General features: G+C 38.7%; 2 protein-coding genes across 2 annotated transcripts; one reads left to right on the top strand and one right to left on the bottom strand.

Annotated features, from left to right (window-relative positions):
* The first annotated feature begins 2,489 nt into the window (after nt 1-2,489).
* On the top strand, nt 2,490-9,858 carry c9 (complement component 9). The gene is made up of 11 exons (XM_079813897.1): nt 2,490-3,373; nt 3,546-3,654; nt 3,769-3,919; nt 4,022-4,172; nt 6,171-6,309; nt 6,531-7,013; nt 7,287-7,527; nt 7,744-7,872; nt 8,123-8,298; nt 8,397-8,628; nt 8,728-9,858. The coding sequence occupies exons 1-11, from the start codon at nt 3,276-3,278 to the stop codon at nt 8,868-8,870; spliced, it is 2,052 nt and encodes a 683-aa protein (XP_079670023.1). The 5' UTR covers nt 2,490-3,275; the 3' UTR covers nt 8,871-9,858.
* A 4,555-nt stretch (nt 9,859-14,413) lies between these two features.
* Nucleotides 14,414-16,630, bottom strand: gas1b (growth arrest-specific 1b). The gene has a single exon (XM_079813717.1). The coding sequence runs from the start codon at nt 16,157-16,159 to the stop codon at nt 15,353-15,355; it is 807 nt and encodes a 268-aa protein (XP_079669843.1). The 5' UTR covers nt 16,160-16,630; the 3' UTR covers nt 14,414-15,352.
* Between the last annotated feature and the right edge of the window lie 1,069 nt (nt 16,631-17,699).

Here is a 17,699-nt window from a genome sequence, read left to right as displayed (position 1 = left end):
ATTTGATGTGCATGTCCAAATTAGCGTGAAACATTGAAACCAATGGGGGTCAGTTCACGCTAATGATTTGTATAACTTTATTAGTAAAATTAAATAAAAAATGTGAAATGGACCTTTATTCGTTTTCACATCTCATTGAAACCCTTCTCCATCTTTAGTTTGGCAAGCATTTTCTTTACCCGATTCCCTCTCTTATATGTCAGCAGTGTCAGCAGAGGGATAGTAAGGATAGGAAGAAAGTAGTACAGAGATGCGAAAACTAATAAAGGTCAAAATGTCTTTCTTTTTTTGTATTTACAGTGGCAAGACAAAGTCTGTGAACCGCTTGCAGAATCTGTGAAAATGGGAATAATTTTAACTAAATAAGAGGGATCATACAAAATGCATGTTATTTTTTTATTTAGTACTGTCCTGAATAAGATATTTTAGTCCACAAGACAAAAAAATAGCTGAATTTATTAAAATGACCCCGAGTTTATGAACCATTGATTCTCAGTGCTGTGTGTCGTTACTTGGATGATCGACGGCTGTTTTTTTGTTTTGTGATGGTTGTTCTTGATTCCCTTGTTTGTCTTGAGCAGTTAAACTGCTCAATGTTCTTCAGAAAAATCCTCCAGGTCCTGCACATTCTTCAATTTTCCAGCATCTTTTGCATATTTGAACCCTCCCCCAGCAATGACTGTATGATTTTAAGATCCATCTTCTCACACTGAGGAAAATTGAGGGACTCAAACACAACTATTAAAAAAGGTTCAAACATTCACTGATGCTCCAGAAGGAAACACAATGTATTAAGAGCCAGGGGGTGAAAACCTTTTTACAGGATGAAGATATCCAAATTTTTCTTATTTTGTTTAAATATTAATTTTTTTTATTTAGTACTGCCCTTCAGAAGCAACAGAAGATATTTACATGTTTCCCGGAAGACAAATTAAGTACAATTTACCTTGATTTTCAAATTCATTAATGGATTGTGTTTCCGTCTGGAGCATCAGTTAAACAGTTAAAATTATTCCCATTTTCACAGATTCTGCAAGCAGTTCTCATACTTTTTCTTGCCACTGTATGTATTGAAATAAAACTACACAAATATGAAATGGCATTATCTCAGGGCAACAGATTCTGATGGGCTTGATGGACAACTGATGGACTTTTAGCTCAATGTGCCATATATTAACCACAAGACATTTAATTTTCTGTTTTTATTACTGTCATACAAATATTTTAAAGGGGAATAATGATTAGTTATGGGGCATATCACTCACACATTTCACTCAGTAATCATTTGTAAGAATTGATTGTGTACAATATACAATTGATGGCCGGCAATTGTAAGAGTTGTACACTAGAGTTGCTATTTGGAAATGGTATGCGTCAAAGATTTCACTTACTCAGCTTCCTTCATGGGGGAACAGAGGGCTGCTTTTCCTACAGATTTGAGTTTTTGCATTGTCTAGGGATAAGAACTGAGAAATTACCAAAATTTGACAGCTATCTGAATGTATAGTTTGCCTCATGAAATGAATTAAGTACAATGCTTTCACAAGCTATTTGCATATAAAGAGTCTTAATCTAAAATATTTTTTAATTAAATAATTATAATAATAGTGTATTTATTTAGAACACTTTCTAGCATTGAATAATAATAGGATTTTGAAAAAAGAATATTGTAATTTCAGATTATCTGACAAAGTACAGTCTCTATCGATCTAGATGTTTAAGTGTAGTTTTTTTAAGGTTGCAAACACAGCCCTTCACCAACCATCTCCCAGATGTGCAGAAGAACTGAGTGAAGGGTTTTTTGTTTTTGTTTTTTTGGACTAATCTCACAGTAATGGTGCCCCAAAAACAGGAAAAGAGGAAAGGAGTGCAGTTCAAGTCCCCTCCACCTTCCTGAGTGAGCCGAGGGGAAGCGTCTGAAACATTAAAAAGTGGTGTTCTCAGCACATAGCTGTGGTGTACAGGACAGGATCTATGTTCACTTTGACTGGCCAGCATTCCTCTTTGACCCTGCACAAAGGCACCATCAGAGCTGTATTGTTTTGTGACATGGTTGAATTTGGAGTGGAGAAGGCAGCTGACTTGGCACAGATGAAATGCAGGTTTCTGAGATCACTTTGAAAATAGGAAATCTACATAAATAAACATCTCTGTGTATATTACACACTGTGCACCATCAAATAATTTATATGAAAGAAGTCAAATAGAAGTAATAATTCATATCATCACACACAGATCCTTATATGAGATTGTGCATTAAGATTAACATTTATAAACATCCACCAAACAAACAGACACATTTTCAAAAGCCTGTAATCAGTAAAAACATTTGGACTTCTGATATGTCAATAGTATTTGTTTGAGATGTCAACATGTTTGTGAAATCAAGGCTCTCTCTGATACTGGATCTTAGTGCAGCAGTCTTTATTGATTAAAAAAAAAATCAAACAGTAATGCTCAGGTTTCTCAGGAATACCAAAAACAAGAACAACCAGAAAATACCAACGACAGACAACTTAGACTGTAATGAACACAGGGCTTAAGTACACCACAAACAGCCGAACTAATGAGACCAGGGTGATGCTGGCAGTTCAGGGGACCAGGGAGGCGCCGGAAGCTCAGGGAGGCACAGGCAGCTCAGGGAGCAGGGAAGTACCGGCAGCTCAGGGAGCCACGAAGGCGTTGGCAGCTCAGGGAGGCGCAGGCAGCTCAGGGAGCAGGGAAGCTCAGGGAGCCAGGGAGGTGTCTGCAGCTCAGGGATGGCCTCCTTGGCTGTGTCTGGGAGAGAGGGCAATTCTGGGACTGGTAAACACTATGATGTACAAAAATTCAGGTAAAAGCAGGGAAAAACAGCTTGAAATACATTAGTCAAATAACATTACACTTTAAAAAAAATGCTGGGTTAAAAACAACCCAAGTTGGGTTGAAAATGGACTAACTCAGCAATTGGGTTGTTTTAACCCAGCGATTGGGTTGTTTTTCCAACATTTAACCCAACCGCTGGGCTAAAACAACCCAATTGCTGGGTTAGTCCATTTTCAACCCAACTTGGGTTGTTTTTAACCCAGCATTTCTTAGAGTGTAGATATTTAACTTAACATTAGACAGTTACGGTAAATGCTGTGGCGTCTCATGATATCTGGGAAAGCACAGTGATATACAAACATTTGGAGACACACATTTCCAAACCTCGTCGACTCTAAAAAGCTTGATGTTAATTATTAACATTGAATCAGCGCTTAAATACTAGTGTACACATTTCTACACACATTCAAATGGCTGTCCAAAGCTTCACCATGAAGACTTTAGCTGCTTTATGTTTAACGATATGCCTTTTTTATCAGGCTAATGGAAAGAGCATAACAGACCACATGTAAGTATGCACAATTTCAGAAACATTGTAGTGCATGCTACACTGTTGGATGTGTAAAAAGTTGTAACTTTCTGTTTATTTTTAGTGTTGAACCAAAGTTATTCGCTAAGATGGAGTTAGAATAGTAAGTTATTATTATTATAAAGCTGATCATTATTTGTCTTTTTCAAAGGCGAGGGTCCAGACGGGAGGTGAGGGAAATTAATGATCCTGCATCAATCGACTGCAAAATGAGTGCCTGGTCCGAGTGGGCATCCTGTGACCCGTGCACTAACACCATGGTACTGGAATAGCTCTTCTTCTCTGTATAATGTCGTTCAAATTGTCATCTGAAATCATTCTGATTTAATATTTTGAAGAAATGTGTTGCATTCACCTGTGCTTGTGTAACACAGCATCGCTCTAGGGGCATTGAGGTCTTTGGGCAGTTTAAAGGCTCTAGGTGCATAAACCCAATTGGAGAGAAGAGACTCTGTAAACCTTCTACCAAATGCCAGGTGGACCCTCCACCAGTCTGTAAAAGCTCTCAATGGCAGTGCGCTTCAGGTCAGAATAATTTTGTCTGTGCAAAGTTGGCCGGTATGTGTTTAGTTATAGGGTGAATTTGCTAAGCAGTATTCAGCATTAAATATATTACTCTACCCTCAGGAATATGTATAAACAAAAATCTAAAGTGTAATGGAGATAATGACTGTGGAGAGTCAGATACGTCTGATGAAGACGAGTGTCCCGTCATCAGGACACCTTGCGGCAAAACAGCTGTATTTGAGTCTGACCTAGCCATCCAAGCTGGATACGGGTCAGAGCCTTTTGTAACTTTCTATATTTGTATATTAATAATGTACACATCCATTCAAAAGTCTGAGGACAGTAGATTTGTTTTAAAGAAATTAAAACTTTTATTCAGCAAGAATGCATTAAATTTATCAAAAGTGAATGTAAAGGCATTTAGAATGTTACAAAAGATTTCTATTTCCAATAAATGCTGTATTTTATCATTTTCATCAAAGTGTCCTGAAAAAATGATAATAATACAAAATGTTTCTTGAGCACCAAATCAGCATATTAGAATGATTTCTGAAGGATCATGTGACACTGAAATCTGCAGTCTGGTTAAAGGGGTCATGAACTGAGAAAGAAATTTTTCCTAGCATTTGGCATATAAGAGGTAATCATATTATAAGAATGTCCTGTAAGTTTCAGAACTGAAAACGTCCTTGTTAGTCCAAAAACAGCTTTTATTGTAACCAAGCCCAGATTACGACTCATTGTGGAATGTGCCTATCGTAATAAATAGGTCAAAGACCACCACTGCAGAAGACAATCAATGCCTATTTCATCGTTGCAACTTTGGCCCCACTGACTGGTGTGTTAGTGAGATGACGAGGATAGAAGAGCGATACAGGATCACTAGAATAAAAATAACATTACCATCCAAAGGATACTAATGCTAGGAATGTGGTTATTATACTCTCCGTTGAGCCTTATTTATTTGTATTCGGTACATTTCACAGTGGATTCTTTTGGTAAATCAGTCGCAATTTCGGCGCAGGCTTTAAAAAAAACAGACTTTTACGATATGGACTCGACAGTAATGCCACTACATAAGTGACCGTGTTAATTTTAATGCCTGATCTGTGACCAGTGATTTCTGATGTGATTTCAAACCGGTGACTAAACGGTCAATTTAACATTGTTTCTGTTAGCAGGATGAAAATAATCTGTCATTTAAACTGTGATTAAATTATATATAGAAAGCGATCAAAGAACACTCCCTTTCCAATCGCTGGAGCTGTCAATCAAACAGCACGAGTTTATCAGTTACTGAAGTTAGTTTCTGAGTTACTGAAATTGATTAGTTAACCTTTAGAGCAGTAATTGTAAAAACGTGCTAAATGTTTTTGAGAGAGTTCTACGTGTAATACTTAGCTATTTCATATGCAAAGATGTTAGCCAATCACAGCATGGACTTTTACATTGCAGTCTAACAGCAGACCCGCCCCTTAAAACAGTGTTAAAATCAGAGGGCTAAAACCAGGGTAGGAAAAATGTCATTTATTCCTAAATTATGACGATTTTTGATATAAAAATCATACTAACATTTTAAGTGCACACCAGGAAACATTATAAAACAATGCAGTTCATGACCCCTTTAAAATGTAGCTTTATAATCACAGGAATATGTACATGTATGTATATATAAATATGAAATCTCATAATTACTGCATGGCGTAAATGCACTTTTATGTATGTTTATTTATGCAGCAGCAGCATATCTTACATGCTCGCAGCAGCGTGTCTGTGTATCTATTAGAAATGATTCCATAATTGCTCTGCTGCAGCAGCAGCAGCATAGCAGATCTAGTCCACCAAGACCAAATACATTAACATTGTCATATCCATTACCATACTAAGCCTATTTTGAGAGTTATCATGATTTAAATTTCATTTTAAAATATTTTCAGATAGTAAACAGTTATTTTAAATGGTAATAATATTTTACAATATTTAATATTTTTACTAAATAATAAAAAAGAGAACAACCCCAAACTTTTGAGCAGTAGTCTATGTAACAAATTAACATTACTAGGATTAAAATATGCTGTTAAAGTACACTGTGCTATTTCATGTTTTAAGGTTTTGCATTAACTAATGTCAAGCCTGTCATTTTTGTAGGCAATTATTTAAAAAATCGATTATAAAATAGAATAGAACACAAATATTGCAATTATTAATACACTTTGGCATACACAACTTCTGTACATATTCTAAAGATGTTTAATTCTCCTCTAAACAGAATAAATATTCTGGGATCTGGACCTCGAATGAATCCCTTTAATAACAGATTAAATAATGGCCAATGTAACCGGATCAGAAATCCATATACATTGGAATATAACAGATTACCCTGGAACGTTGGAGTTCTCAGCTATGAGGTGGGTCACTCAGTTTACTGTATGCATGTTGTCAACTGTTGTTTTACAAAGGTTTTGAGTATTAGAGAGAAAAACTGAAATAAACAAACTGTAAATCTCCTAAAAATAACTGCAAGACAAACAAACGGACAATAAAAGGTTAAAAGCACTTTAATTCTGGCAAAGACACACACCTTACAAACACAATTTTTAGTCTTCACCAATGTTTTTTTTATCTTCAGACAAAAGTGGAAGAAAGCAGCTCCAAAGTGTTGCATGAGGACATTCACTCTGTAATAAAAGAGATAACTACTGAATCCTCCAACTCTTTTGAATTTGGCTTAAGCTTTAAGTTTTCACCTACTGAGCCCTCCAGTGCTGGTGCAGGCGGTAACACTGGAGGTGCTGGTGGAGATGTTGCCAGCCCTGGTGAGGGTGGAGATGTTGCCAGCCCCGGTGAGGGTGGAGATGTTGCCAGCCCCGGTGAGGGTGGAGATGTTGCCAGCCCCGGTGAGGGTGGTGAAGCTGCTAGTCCCAGTGAGGATGCTGGAGGTCCTGTTGTGGGTGGTGAAGCTGAAGGTCCTGGTGACGGCAGTGAGGCTGCCGTGCCAGGTGGGGGGCAAAATGCTGCTCTTGGCACAGGTTTGAGTATAACAGGAGGAGTTGACACTAAGCTCGAAAGAAAAAATATCATCAAACAGCTGTCAGAAATCACAACGACCAAGGTGAGTGAGATTCAGGTTTATTCGTTTTATTGCTTTCTTGAGCAATTACTTACAATTAGTTTGCACCCGTTTATTTATTGTAATTCACATCTTCAGGCTCATAAACCACCATGTTCATGTAGAACAGACTGAAATTCAAAACTGAACAAAGACACAAAAAATATACACAATAAATATGTTGTTTGTTTATGTAGGGTATGAAAAGAAATAATAAAGAGTACCTTCTCAAATCTGCAACATCTGTGTTGCTTCTACTACTGTGTTCTCTTTCAGAGAAAGACCTTCTTGAGAGTGAAAGGCAGAGTGGAGCTGGCCACCTACAGGATGAGACAGCGAGGGCTGGAGGTATCCTCAACTTTCTTGGATGATGTGGATGCCTTGCCACTTACATATGAGAAGGGACAGTATTTTGCTTTCTTGGAGGACTACGGAACACACTTCACCAAGAACGGAAAGTCCGGTGGAGAATATGAACTTGTTTACATAATGAATGAGGATATCCGCAAACTAAAAGGTGAGTTTAAAATCACATTTCAAGTTTTTTTTAAAAGCCTGGAGACCTTGGGTGCAACATCACAATGTTATTGCAATTCCAAAAGATATTAGAATATATACTGTAAATGGCATTTAAATGACACTCAGTAATATAAAGGCGTTAATTTTTCAGACTGAAAGCCTCATTAAAGGATGACTTTACTTTATTTGATGGTTCAACTTTATCTAACTACAGAGGTCAGTGAATCCACGGTCAAGGACTGTTTCGAGGTTGGACTTCGAGCCACATTGCAGATTGGAGTTGTAGACGGAGGAGGACATTTAAAACCAAGCAAATGTGATAGTCTAACAAAAAAACCCACAGGTGTGTTTGTGCATACATTCATTTTAATAGTAAGATATTAAAGGAATAGTTCACTAAAAATGAACACAAAAAAAAATTAGATTTTTTGTTGTTGTCCATTCAAATAAAAATCAGTGGGATCCAGTGTTGTTTTGTACAACAAAATAATCTTCTTCTGTGTTAAATGCAGGAGGGTGAACAAATGATGACATCATTTTAATTTTTGGTGAACTTTCCTTTTAAATTAATTTGCTTACAAATTGTTCACCAGATGACAACAACAATAAGGGGGTTATTGACAAGGTGCTGATCGCAGTGAGAGGGGGCAGTCCAGCCTCAGCAGTAGCCATGAAGTCTCAGCTCACTAAAGATGGCATTCTAGACTATAAGCAATATGTGGAATGGGCAAAGACCGTCTCCGATCTACCTGTTCTCATTCACAGTGATGTGAGACACTTCACCTTCAGTTTTCAACTGAATGCCAGTGCATGCGTGGTAACTAACTGCTGTAATTGGAACACAATTTGTTTTCATTTTTCTGCCAGCCTGAACCCATCTACAATGCGATCCCTTTGGACTTTCCTGATGCTCAGCCGAGGCGGGACAATCTCAAAAGAGCCCTCGATGACTATGTGGCCGAATACAGCGTGTGTAAGTGCCAGCCCTGCCAGAACGGTGGCACTGTGATCCAGATAGACGGGGAGTGTAAATGCATGTGCTCACCAGGGACTGAAGGTGTCGCGTGTCAGAACGTTGACACGAAAATGGTGAAAACAGGTGTGTGTTTCTGTGTGCAACGGCCTGTAAAACTTCCATAACATTGTTTCTGCTGCTTTGAGCTGAGCGTTCTGTCTGTCTCTGTTCACACATTTCTAGGCACGTCTTTTGAACAGCTGGGGAACTGGGGCTGCTGGTCTTCCTGGTCCCGCTGCTCCGGAGGGCGTCGCCAACGGACGCGCACCTGCATTACGCGAGGTGTTACCTGCAGAGGAGATACAACCAGCGAAGACTACTGCTAAGAATCACATATTAAAAATGCTGTGAACAAAATAAGAAAATAAACAGGTTCAATTACAGATACTCTCATAAAGTTGTATGGTTCCACGCATTTTTGACAACACTGCCGGCTTGTGGTCAAAATAGGCAGTACAGCCCAAATAGTTTGCATTGCATGAATCATTCATTGATTTACTGACAGAGAGAAATTAAGAGTTGGCATTTCTGTGAACAAGACGCACACAATTACCATCCCCATTTCCTATTATTTATTTATTTTTGTGTGTGATTTGCCTATTGTATTTTAGTTTAATGTCAACATAAACAAAAACAGATCAAAACATGTTTTAGTTTAATTGTAGAATATATATATATCAAACTAAATATAATCAAACTAAAACTACATAATCAAACTAAAAACATGTTTTTGATCTGTTTGAACATGAATATGCTGAGAGAGAGAGAGAGAGAGAGAGAGAGAGAGAGAGAGAGAGAGAGAGAGAGAGAGAGAGAGAGAGAGAGAGAGAGAGAGAGAGAGAGAGAGAGAGAGAACTAGTGTTTTGGCCCACACAAAGAAGGAATGAATGTATGAGAAATAGATGTGATGTTGAGGTAGATGGCTCACTTTTCACTCATCTTGGGCCTCTAGAGGTCAGGTTAATAGAGTAGCCCTCTTAACTCCCTATTGAGCCTCTGAGAAGCTCCTTTCAGCTTCAATACCCTTCAAGAGTCAACTTGTGGCACCAATGGATTTGGACTGAGACCCCATCTAAAAACAACACTCCAAACCAAGAACAAAAAAAAAAGTGCACACGGGCAATTGGAAAGGAAAAGAGCAATTAGATGTACATTCATCAAAATGTTTCATCAAAATATGGTGAATTGTTCGATAGTAAAATTCCATGAAACTTCTTTTTTTAGTATTCTAACATGATAGAGCCATTTTTTGTTCTTGGAAAATATCTCAAAGCAATGAGCTGAAAGGTGTCCCAAACCACCTCCTCCACCACCAAAGAAAAAATTTAATTTCCCAGTGCAGTCAGATTCTGACTTCCCTGAGGTCATGGCATCCATTGAAGTTTCTAAGAGCCGTCACGCCACATTACCTTTCCCATCTGTCTCGGCAGCGTGAAAATTAAGTTATGCCCCATGTCAGCACAGTTTTGTTTCTCTTCTCTCTCTCTTTTCACTGCTCTTCATCCCCTTGATGGAAGAAAAAATGGACATAGAAGCGCAACCAAGTCATATGCACTCATGCAGTCCAGCTCACTATTTCAGACTAAAGTATGCTGATGGTGTGGAGGGGTCCTCTGTAGGGTCATTCAGAAAAGGTCCTTTACTGCTTGCCCTTCCCCCAAATTCCTTCTTTTAAGAACCTCTTAAAAACCAACCCCCTCTTCCCATCCACTGACATCTGAACCTCACCCGCTCAAAATGTTTTTTTATGTATATGCCCCACTCAACAGATTAAATGTGCAATGGGAAAAGTTTCCACAGAGAGAAACTGCTCCTTGTCTAATTTCTTACGTAGAACCATGATGTAGATTAACAGTTTTCAGTTGAATGGAGGGTTGTGAATTTTATCGCATGATGAATCTTGCATCAATGCAAAATCCAGCTATACACCATGCTGACACAAGATACACAACAACTTTTAAGACTTTGAAAGAAATAGGTAACGTTTTCTTTGACTTTTCTCACACTCAAATCAGTGGACATAACTGGATTAACTGCAGTGTTGTCAGTTTTAAAGGGGCCTGTTCTCAAGAAAAACTGAATGTGACAGGTTCAACACAGCATGTCTGATCTGAGAAACGGCTCCCCTTTTACTAAGTCCCATGGGGCCCTTCACCTGACGGGGATAATAGTCAGTTCACCTCACCTTGTTACTTCTGAGAGAAAACAAGCAGAAAAGTTTAGTTAGGCAGTATGCAGCCTTTGGAAAAACTTCCAACATGAAACCTGCAGAAAAGAATAGCCAAATATCCAGTTAAAAAACACTAAAAGGAGAAATAAAAAATGTAACTTTTCTACAACTTTATACATGTAATTGTTGCTTAATTGTTGTAAGAGAAACTAAAATATATTTATACTGTTTATTTATGCAAAATATTTACTCTCTCAAAAATATATTTACATTTTTACTTTTTTCTAGTTGTATTGCAAACATTTATGAACACACATAAAGTGTATACAAATATTAAATAATATAAGGTGTGTCCCAAATCACGTACTTTTGCACTATTCTATAAAAAAAATTTAAATATTCACCGCTACTCTTCACCCTGTACATGCTACCACTGGGAGATATCATTAGGAAGCATGGCGTTAGTTTTCATTGTTATGCTGACGATACTCAGCTCTATATTTCTTCACGCCCTGAAGAAACTTACCAACTCACAAGATTAACGGAATGCATAGCTGATATAAAACATTGGATGACCGGTAATTTCCTGCAACTCAATTCAGAAAAAACTGAATTTTTAATTATTGGACAAAAAAGCTCCACAAGTAGTAACCTAGAATACTGTCTAACACTTGATGGCTGCTCTGTCAAGTCCTTGTCGTCAGTGAGGAACCTGGGTGTGCTCTTTGATACCAATCTTTCGTTTGAAAGCCACGTATCTAGCATCTGTAAAACTGCTTTCTACCATCTTAAAAATATATCTAAATTACGGCACATGCTCTCAATGCAAAATGCTGAACAGTTAGTTCATGCGTTCATGACCTCAAGGCTAGATTATTGTAATGCTCTGCTGGGTGGTTGCCCTGCTCGCTTAATAAATAAACTCCAGCTGGTCCAAAACGCAGCAGCTAAAGTTCTTACTAGAACCAGGAAGTATGACCATATTAGCCCAGTTCTGTCAACACTGCACTGGCTGCCTATTAAACATTGCATACATTTTAAAATCTTGCTTATTACTTACAAAGCACTAAATGGTTTAGCTCCCCAATACTTGAGTGAGCTCTTAACATATTATACTCCATCACGTCTACTGCGGTCTCAAAATTCTGGCCAGTTGATCATACCGAGAATATCCAAATCAACTGCAGGCGGTCGATCCTTTTCCTATTTAGCTCCGAAACTCTGGAACAGTCTTCCTAACATTGTTCGGGAAGCAGACTCATCTCACAAGACACACAAGACACACAAGAGACTAAAAACACATCTCTTTACTGTGGCATACACATAAAATCACTTTTTCAATGAAATGATTGTTAGGCTGCATTAACTAGGTCAGCCGGAACCGGGAACACTTCCCATTACTCGTTACATCATCAGAAGAATGGCATCTACGCTAATGATAGTCTCTCTGTTTTATCCCGAGGTTTACTGCAGTCAGCTGGATCCGGGCCGTATCCAGTTCAGATGGTGGACCTGCGCCCGGAGAAGACCAACACAGGACCCCTAAGTGTCTGCAGAGACCGTGATTAGACTCCCCCTGCAACTGCCTCATCGACACGGCATCTCAATAAACCCGTCTCTGGCGTGTTGACTCCGATTGTTCGAAAATTACAATTAAATAATACTTAAACCGATATGTCATCCTCAATAAACCCGTCTCCAGCGTGTTGCCTCCGATCATTCGAATGTTGCACTTTAATAATTATTTAATCAACATCATTCTCAATAAACCCGTCTCCAGCATGTTGCCCCCGGTCCCTTGAATATTCTGATCTATTATGACCTCTGAGCAGTAAAGCTGCCAGAATAATAATAATAATATAATACGCTGTTTGTTAATTGGCCAGAGGAGAACTGGCACCCCGACTGAGCCTGGTTTCTCCCAAGGTTTATTTTTCTCCATTAGGTCACCTAATGGGGTTTTGGTTTCCTTGCCACTGTTGCCTCTGGCTTGGCGTGCTCAGTTGGGGACACTAAATTTTTCAACTAAACATCGAAATAAATCTAATTAATAAACTAAATTAACCATTTAAACTAAATTACTGATCTAATTATTGATCTAAAGCCCACACTGTCACTGTATGATAATTGAAATGAATTGATGACATCAGCGTTTTTTTCCAGAATGGCTATACAGCTGAATAAAATTATGCTGCATTATTTTCCTGTTTAACACTGTAAAGCTGCTTTGGAACAATCTACATTGTTAAAAGCGCTATATAAATAAAGTTGACTTGACTTGAAATATAGTGTGAGTAGTGTGTTCATAATGAAAATTCCAAATAGAAAAAGTGCACTTAAAATATACGGATAATGCACTCAATTAACCGAAAAAACAAAGTGTGGAATGTTGGACGCTTCATGTACGGGGGGGGCAATCAGACACTGACATTCAATGACAAAATAACAGTACAATATTCATACACTACAAGGTTGAGTACATGCATAGTGTATAAGCGCATAGTGTATCATTTGGGACACCAGTATAGTTTTTAAAAAGTAACCTCCTCCACTTCTTCATTTGAGCCAGATTAACATAATTTACATTGTACTATCTCCTCCTTCTGCTCTCTCAAGAATGTTCAATCTGCTCTTTCTAGAGGTGTCAGCTAGAAGACAGAATGAAGTGCCTGGTCATTGTGTACTGCCTCTATTGTGTGTTTAGTATTAGCATGACATAAGTGCCACTCGACTTCTCCTTCATTCATTAAGACTGGGGAGCCTTGTCCCGCATCTGCCTCGAAATGAAGCGCCACAGCTACCATCTTGGGTCTCTAGAAATCACTATTTTTCCAATGATTCATTTCTGTGAGAGTATGATATTTTTAAGGTGTTGGGGGAAGGGCAAATTCTATGCTATTTTAGGGGATAATGCCTTTCTTTTGTATTTGGAATGTTAACTATATCAAACTTCACAGAACAAAGAGGCATATGGAATCCAAGAGGAGATTTGTACTATAAGTGCTACTCACACTGAGAAGCAAACTCTTTTGAGCAATGACAAGCCCACTTAAACACACACACACACACACTCACACAGTAGCAGACTGAGTACGTTTGTGATGGCTACTTGAGGCTTCATTCACGCGAACACCACTTTTTTCCTCATCAGCCTGAGTGAAGACTTTAAATAAACACTCAAGCTCTGAACAAATAAGCCAGTCAAGGCCTTACTTGGCTCATGTTCAACTCTGATCCCGTTTAAAGACAACCTCATTTGTTTCCTTAGATGTTGAGAGTCTCTGGGAACTTAGACTAACTCCCTCTGTAAACATTTATGTTTACAAGGTCAAGTGCAGGAACAGACAGAGCCAAAATGTTTGACTAGCAGATTACTTTGGTAACATTTATAAACTGCAGTGGGTGTCAGGTGGAAATTGAAGCTTGTTTGATGACAGCCCAAGACCATTATTGACTAAATGAATTACTTAATGCTCACTTGATAGTATATTAGCATATGGTAAGCTAAAATTTAATCTGCTTACTGTACAGTAGAAAGTAAAAACATACCTTACTTGACAATAGATCTGCATGGTGGACATGCCGTAGATCATTCAAATGTAGTTGTTATTATGTAGTAAGTTATTTGAGCTTAACAAATGTACACCATTTGTTTTGGTTTGTATAGTGAAATAACCACACAAAAGGTCAAATGGTTTTGTAATAATTTGGAGCCAATTTTTATGAACATTATAAACCGTATTACATGGTATTATTTATCAACATTATTCACACAATTATATGATACAAAAACATACACATTTACAATAACCAAGTTGTTCGCCTACAATTTACACTGACCATCTTTCATAAAAAAATAAACTTCCATTATTTATTTATTTTTTATCTCTTTGAACAGAAGTTTCCACAATAGTTCATAATAACTTAATATATAGTGGAGCACATATTTCCATCATATTGTCTTGACATCAAAAACAACTTAATCCTTTTCATGGTGTGCAAATTTTGGCAGATCAACTAGGTTTTGGAACTACCTTCAACTATGGGATTCTGGGTTTTCTTCCACCATTTTCTTAACCATTGGTCTGTTTCTCTTGTATAACTGTACAAAGCACTTAAGCGATTGCAAATATAGGGTCAAATACAATGTGCAAATGATTCGGTCACTTTCATGCGTGCTACTTTTCTGTCAGTAACATTTTTCGATGTGAGATTCATCCCATGCAAATGTCTCATGGTGCCACCGCCAAAAAGATAGACATTTTAAACAAAACACATTTTTGTGTGTCACCAACAATAAAGTGATTAGTAATTGGCTAATCGAGGGGAAACCATGGGTGCGATTTCATTTCGGTTGCTGGGCCCCAATTCATGTGTCCTCGCACCAGACCATAGAGACCTTGAAAAATTAACTTTGAAAGTGTCTTGATAACATAGTTTTACTTTTGCAGACACTGAAACGTGGAAAACTGTTACACGTAGCCTAAAGTTATTTGTAGCCTATATACCCCAACACAAACATTTTGTTTTGACTTCCATATGAGGGAGGGTGCAAGTTCTGCTTTAGGGGGGTTAGAACTTGTCCCATTTCCACCAAGGCCAAACATGCACAACTGAACTCTGTAAACATAACTTTTCTTAATATAACAAAAGAAAAGAAAAAAGTGTCAAAATGGTGGACACCACAATCGAACACTTTTGTGCTCTTAAATCCCAGGCATCACTCTCTTCGTCCTCATAATCCGTCTCGTAGTCGTCCTCCGAGTCGTCCTCAGTATCTGAAAAGCCACTACCGCCATATCTGTCGTTAAAGCAGAAGTTTTTCATGCTGACTTTGACATACTCGCATATGGTCCTCTCTGTGCCGTCGCACACGCAAGTGTCCAGAAGCTGGGCTTTGGGAATGGAGCGCATGTTCGTGATGACCCGCCGGCAGTCGTCCGAACAGCGCTCTCCTCCGAACAGTTTCCTGCAGTGATACAGATAGTCTCGCATGGCGGTGCTGCACTCGGGATCCTTCTCGCACTGCTTACGGGCTTCGGTGCAGCCCATGTGGCTGGTTCTGGGCATACAGGGCTCGATGGCTCGCTTGGTCATCTTGCATAAAGTGTCCGAGGAGCACTCGCAGTCCTCCAGTGCCGGGCCGTTCACAGTCAGGTTGAGCTGAATTATGGACGAAATGCAGTGGCTAGGACATTTCTTCCTATTGCCGTTAATTACCGGACCGCACGCGTGTAGATACTGAGTATACGCGTAGTGACACTCCGGTTCTGCTTGGCACTTCATGATGGCCTGCCAGCATATCAAACGCTGGCTGTGTGCCTGTGATGCGGTGGATAAACGACTAAAACATATCAACGCACAGCCGATGGACAAAATCAATATCTGCAGCCGTAGAGTGACTGCAAGGTTGCCAGACTGTGCCATTCCTTGATGTGCCCACATGCAACAGCTTGAAAGTTAACTTATTGGGTCAAGGGTTTCCATTTGTTTGTCCACAATCCATAATGTTTCTTACCAGAGATTGAGACGAACAACTCTCCTTGTTCCATGCCCGCCGTCGTCTAGCCGCGTTTTGTTGACCACTTTAGTTAAGTGTGCTCATATTTGTTACTTCACTATTCACAGAAACATGCATCGAAATCTATCCATGGTCAAAACTCCAAATGGTTGGAATGAATCACATTTGCTCACTGCCGCGAGAGCAAACCGCGCGGCAACATCTTGATGCGCGTCGACTCTTTATTCTCGCTGCTCTTGATTGCAGTAATCCTGCGATAAACCAACGCTTTAAAAATTACTTCGAAACATCCATAAAGCGATCTCACACTGCACATTGTTCAAATAACTAATCTGGAAAAAGTTCAACCCACTCTGACTCCTCTCCGAGACGTCTTGGTGTTTCAGACCCCAGAAGTATGCATGCAGCACACCATTGGTCCGATCAGTTGTTGTGATTTCTGACGTCATTTGAGGGTGGAGGTCAGAACCCGATGAAGGTCGAGAATGTGGAGAGGGTGCGAGCCGTGATTTGACTTGATAAAGCATCAGTCCCCGCCTACAGTAACAGTGCTAGAAAATTTTGGGTGTCCAAGTGCATTCCACATCTCATTCGATGTCTCTGCCCAACAATCAGCACCCAAATAGCACTTATATATTCTAACTGTGTAATTATATTAACTTGTAGCCACTTATTTAGCTCGACAGACCTCAGCATGTCTTAAGAAGTGTTTTAATAGCCTAAGTATCCATAAAAGTCGCATATTAACCTGCTCTAGATAAATAACATGAAAGGATCAACATTTATAAGAAAATATTTGAATAAGGTTGATACTACAAAACACCATTCACCATTTAATAACATTCAATAAAATATAGCCTCCATGTCATTTTGTTTGATTTAAAATAGAATGACCTTAAAATAAGTTGGATTCTCAGTGAAATATCTTGATCCATTCTATTCCTCACAAAGGAGGACATTGACATGTTTATCAGGTCAGGTTTGTTTTGAATATAGGCCTACCCATTATTTAAGAAAACGTCATTTAAAATAGTATTTATTTTTTATTTTTTTGCAGACAGGTTTTTTCGTGATCTTATATTTTACATTGGTTTATGTCTCTCCAAGTCTCATGTTTACACACACACTCCATAATTAATTTAACAGGCAGCATTTTGCAGACCTTAGTTGTATTTTGCTATGGAGAATTACAAACACCTGTAGACAGTTCAATGTGTTTTCTGTGACGACCTACCCTGAACATTGCATTTGGTGTGCAGTGAAGGGTCAGGGCTGCATGAACAATCCTTTGATCCTTTCTGGTCGGTGTGATTGCCTATGGAGCAAAATAGCAGCTGTTGCAACATTTTTTCTTCTGTTCTAACAGCCAAACTTCCCCATCCTCCACAGCATTATACAAAAAGCCCTGGCTTGTTAATGTTCAACATCCAGATATAGCAGTTTAATGAGATTAAATATATATAT

This window comes from Gobio gobio (genome assembly GCF_949357685.1).
Source record: "Gobio gobio genome assembly, chromosome: 4".
Taxonomy (NCBI): Eukaryota; Metazoa; Chordata; class Actinopteri; order Cypriniformes; family Gobionidae; genus Gobio; species Gobio gobio.
This window is presented reverse-complemented; position numbering and strand designations above follow the sequence as displayed.